The sequence below is a fragment of the Pyxicephalus adspersus genome, chromosome 1 (genome assembly GCF_032062135.1).
Source record: "Pyxicephalus adspersus chromosome 1, UCB_Pads_2.0, whole genome shotgun sequence".
NCBI classification, from domain to species: domain Eukaryota; kingdom Metazoa; phylum Chordata; class Amphibia; order Anura; family Pyxicephalidae; genus Pyxicephalus; species Pyxicephalus adspersus.
The window spans coordinates 165,560,474-165,565,344 of NC_092858.1; the positions used below are offsets into that span (position 1 = coordinate 165,560,474).

General features: G+C 45.3%; 1 protein-coding gene across 2 annotated transcripts in view; it reads right to left on the reverse strand.

Annotated features, from left to right (window-relative positions):
- The window catches only part of RUNX1 (RUNX family transcription factor 1), a 163,537-nt gene that overhangs the window by 24,862 nt on the left and 133,804 nt on the right, over nt 1-4,871 (reverse strand). The window contains exon 6 of one of the 2 annotated variants that reach the window (XM_072398271.1): nt 2,100-2,291. The exons of the other annotated variant lie outside the window; for it this stretch is intronic. Within the exon in view, the coding sequence (XP_072254372.1) occupies nt 2,100-2,291 (192 nt within the window). The remainder of the gene's footprint in view (nt 1-2,099; nt 2,292-4,871) is intronic. 2 annotated transcript variants of the gene reach the window in all.

Genomic DNA, 4,871 nt, shown 5'->3' on the forward strand with positions numbered 1-4,871 from the left:
GGTCACAGGACCAATGGTATTCAAGATGTTACTGGTCACATGACCAGTAGTTTTAAATGTGAACCTGGTACTGAACATGTGCCTGGTTGTGTGACTAACAGTTTTGAAGATGTTACTGGTCACATGACCAAAAGTAATACATTTGCTACTGGTCACATGACCAAAGGTAATAAATTTGCTACTGGTCACATGACCAGTAGTAATGATGATGTACATGGGCACAGGACCAATGGTATCAAAAAAGTTACTATTTGCATGACCAGTATTGAATATGTAGCTGGTGCACAAAGGGTGACAATGAATACTGAAAACCCAGCTGCCGTAAGTCTCCGGAGTTTTTACCATCAATACAGACCGATCCCATTACTAAGAAAGTCCTGGGAGTTCAGCGCTCCTCCAAATGTTGTGCAATTTGGTTTTTATTGATGGAAACTCCACGTGGCAGACAAAACAACAGCGGCATTGTAACTTAATCTGGGACCTATTTCAAGTTATATGACTCTCGTGTTTTTATAATATACATAAATCTGCTGGCTTAAGGCAGAACCCCAACTCCCTACAGTTGGAAAAATGTTCTTTCCTAGGAGAACCTCTAAACATGGCTTGTAAGGTTCTCATTCCATCCAAATAATTAAACTTCACAGGTTTTTGTTGAAAGGGGCCCATTTCGGCAAGAATTGCAATGCTTTTTTAACTTTCCCAGAGGAAACTTTAAAATAAATTTTTGGTCTCCGAGAACTCGATTAAATGATTTCAATGAGAATGGGTGAGAAGAATGCCCCAGTATGGTGATAATCAGAGAAAATGCCCCTATAGTATCAAATGCCAGACAGCTAAAAGATCACCGCAGTTCAACCCTGAACCCCCTGATGGGAAGAAATTGTAAGTGGCCCCTGTATTGTGACCCAACTCCTCAGTAATTACCCCAAAACAGTCGGGTGGTTACTTAAAAGTGCTGGGTGGTGCACCTGGCTAAAAGGGGCTGGGGAGAACACTGCACTGGGGTACTTCCCATGTTATAATGAGATCTTTGATGCCCCCCTATGCCGTACAGGTAGACCTCCACCTCTCCAGAGTCAGATACCCCAGACTTAGTGTCTAACTATAGGAATACAAACATTCCAGGCTCTTCTGTAAGTTTTAGGAAGTCTCTATTGAACAGCCGACCATTGTTTGGCTTTGAGATGTTGCACAATTGTTCCCTGAGCCGGGGGAGTTGAAGCCGCTAAGCAGCGTGACATGAGTTGGATTTTATGTGCACACAGCGGGGACACAGCGCACATGTGCATCTGTGTGTGGGGCCGGTCACCTGTCGTCTCTTCAGCCCCACATGGAGCCGCGACAGTTCCCCCTGTATCAAATTTAAAGACCATGGTGAACGTTTTATGTCCTGGGGCCGGAGATCCTCACGCACTTTCAGTGTTTATAAAAACGGCTCATGTCTAAACCTTCTCAAAAGCAATTTTCATTTTTGGAATTATTGAGTTTTTTTTTTTCATACATGGAATAATAATAAGTAACATCAACTGATGAACTGCAAATATGGATAACTACATCACTCCATTATACATTTACTAAAATCCATTGCGGAATACATCTCTGCAGGACTGCAGCATCTCATCACATGATTTACTGCCATCATAACCTAACACACTGCCTAAAGAGGAGTTCACACTTTTCTGCTAATGTGTGTTGCAGTCATGCGCATGTTACCACAATACATGTTAAATAGGTAAGCTCTACAATGCCAATTCTAATGCACCACAGCTCCAATATGCATTTGTTGCGACACACCACCATGCATGGTAAGGTGCCACTGTGCCAAACATAGCACCTGGTAATTTTTTTGGAAGCTGTGGTGAATCAGCCAATGAAAGCCAAGGATAGCAGAACGTACAACTTAGTGAATTGAGTCAGTGTCACCCACACAACTGGGACCCAAATGCAACCAATGAACTTTCTGAATTCCACTTGCACTGCTGTTGTATAGCACCAACTGCAAAGACCAAGCTGATGATATAATAAACCCACACGGCACAACACCCAACCAATCGATTCCAAAATGGCCACTGAGGTGCCGGGCACGCTGTAGGGCTCACCTTGTATCTGGCTCTGTGTCTGAGGGTTGAAGGCCGTGGAGTGGTTCAGAGATGCTCGTGGGTTGGGGTTGGGAGTCGGGTGGTGCGGGCTGACCCTCACTGCCGCTCGACGCAACTGTTCCAGTTCGCTCAGCCGCTCGGAAAACGACAAGCTCCCGGGTTTGGTCTGCTCGTCCATTTTTTGTCTGTGCCCTGTTAGTGGAGAAGAATGAAAAAGAACTTTTTAAGTATGAATTTATGTTGAAGGGAAGCTTTCATACACAATACAATCTCTGTACAATCTCCTAGTGGGCCGGTACACAAGCAGAAATTTATCCAATAAGATGATTGGAACCTGAAGAGCAGCCAATCGTAACAATGTAACAATCTATGGCATTACAATGTAGCAATCCAGCGCTGAGTTTTTGTGCAGGTCCTGGGTTGAGGGGCATTTTTTTTATTTTGGTCTGCCCCTGTCCTACCGTGACGCACAATAGCGCAGAATAGAATGCATCTAATTAGAATCTCTGCACTACGTGTGAGTAATTGGAGCGGAGTCAACCTTTAACTCTCACACTCTGCATTGGAAATTTCCTACGGAAGGGCCCGAAGTCTAGACCGTGTCACATGACCTCCAAAGCCCGCCGTCCGCTCACCTTCCTTCTTAGTATGTTTTTATTTTTTTTTCCTCTCAACGAGCAAGCGAGCTAATTTTTTCCAGCTGTCTGAAATTTACATTTCAAAGCGAACTTCCAGTTGCTCTCCGATTCTGCGCTGGAAGTTTGTGTAAACTTTTATTGGGGCTGAAGATCTGAGCCCTTCCAGTTCCTCTGGCAAATGCGGCGCTGGATCGCATTTCACACGGCGCTCAGAAATAAAGCCGACTTCGCTGCCATGATTTTTATCTGGTAGAAAGAAAAAAAATCTCGTGCGGATTTCCTTTTTTTTTTTTTAAAGCTCTGGCAAGGCAAACGCTGCTCCTTCGCTTGTCAAGCATGCAAATCTGAGAGCGGACGTGAATGCAAACACATGGAGTCACGCAAACTGTTCACGCTGATACGCGGCGGCTATTTTAGGCATCTGTACTGAAGCCGGGCTGGTCGGCCAATTTCCGTGTCTTTTCACATGCAGGGCACAAATTCACCCTATCTAGGTGCCAAAAATGCGTCTACCCGAAATGTTTGGGTTTTTCATGGCATGGGTTGGGGTGAGAATCCTTGTTGCAGTCGGCTAGATTTCCCCTAATTTCCTGCAATGGTTACAAAAGTTTTGAAAATCTGCAATGGACCCAGACCGCAATACAAATGTATTTTTGTTTCTTGCTGTCATTGCTATTGGGGATTGCTATTACTTCCAATCCCAAGGTAAGGGGGCTCCCCAACATGCAAGGGCTCAGGACGCCATGGCTTGGGGACTGAGCAGCCAATCAGTGTGCCTAAGCAAGGTCACATGTGAGGGGGCACGGAGCGCTAAATAATGCTAAACATGCATCCCCCCCCCCCATCAATATAATAGGCAGCCCAAAAAATCAGATTATAATGTTTTCTCCACTTTTTTATGAAATTGGTATTTGTTTCCTCCTTTTTCCTTCATTTTCCGGCGACCACACAGGAAGTGAAGCATCATCCCTCTGATGTGGTCACAGACCCCCAAGACCCCTCCAAACCCCAAATTAAAAACAAATCATTGATTGGCTGGAGCTCTGTCTGATAATAGTCAAGGTGAATGGTTGGGCTTGTCTTGGGTGAAAATCTGACGTGTGTACAGAGATCGCCTGACATCGTTCATCAGTTGGTCAAGGCGGATTGATGACTGACTGATTGGGAATGACCGTTGTGCATTTCTATGGAGGGGGTGCTGCTCATTCTTGTTCCCTTCTCCAATGAACAGACCGGCGCACGTTTGTTCATCATAAAATATAATTTCCAGCAAGAATCATTTGACATCTGTATGGCTTTAAAAACCAGAACACTTTATGAACTGAAAAAACATATCTGTCCTGCAATGCTCACCTTTGCCACTAGTCCTGATCAAGGACAGTAGCAATTCACCTTACTTCCTATGAGCCCAGGCTGTCATGACCACACCCACTAAAGGCCATCTCTTCATCGGCCTAAATTGAACCTATGTTGTTAAAATGCTGCAGACCGCTAACTGCTGACCCAGGACAAGAGGTCACATGACCCTGGTGCAGGAGAGTGGGGGCTTTTTTAGCACCCCTGCGATGGCACCAATCACACGAAAGCATCCAATCACCTGACAAAGGCTCAGTGTTCAGTGCCGGCCACTGCTACACATAGAGCTTCGCCTGTACAGGACACGGCCCAGGCAGGAAGGAAATTGTTTGATACCAAAACACAATTTTCATAGTGAAAGCGACGTTTCCACGCACCGCCAACATGTGGGGAGTTTTCTTTCACACAAAGAAAAAAAGATCTTTACAGTTTAGATGTAGAAAAATGTTTTCTTTTGGGGTCACGGTGTCACATTCTACATGTACGGGGCCGCCAGCAGCTTCCTGTGTTCTGGATTTGTGAAATCTCAACATTGTCGCCGAACAAGGCCGGATTAACCCCAAGTCAAAGACGTTCGCTTGTTCTCCATTATATGAAAGCGGCATTTATTTTTACATCTCAGGGCGGCTGATCTCCTGCGGCCTCATTGTAGTCACTTCCTGGCTGGTGGTCCTGATGGTGACAACGCTTGTATGAGGAGTGCAGAGGAGGTCACACGCAGACCCCCATGTGATAGGGGGTCGCAGGGGACACAGCGCTATCATAATCATAAGGCTGT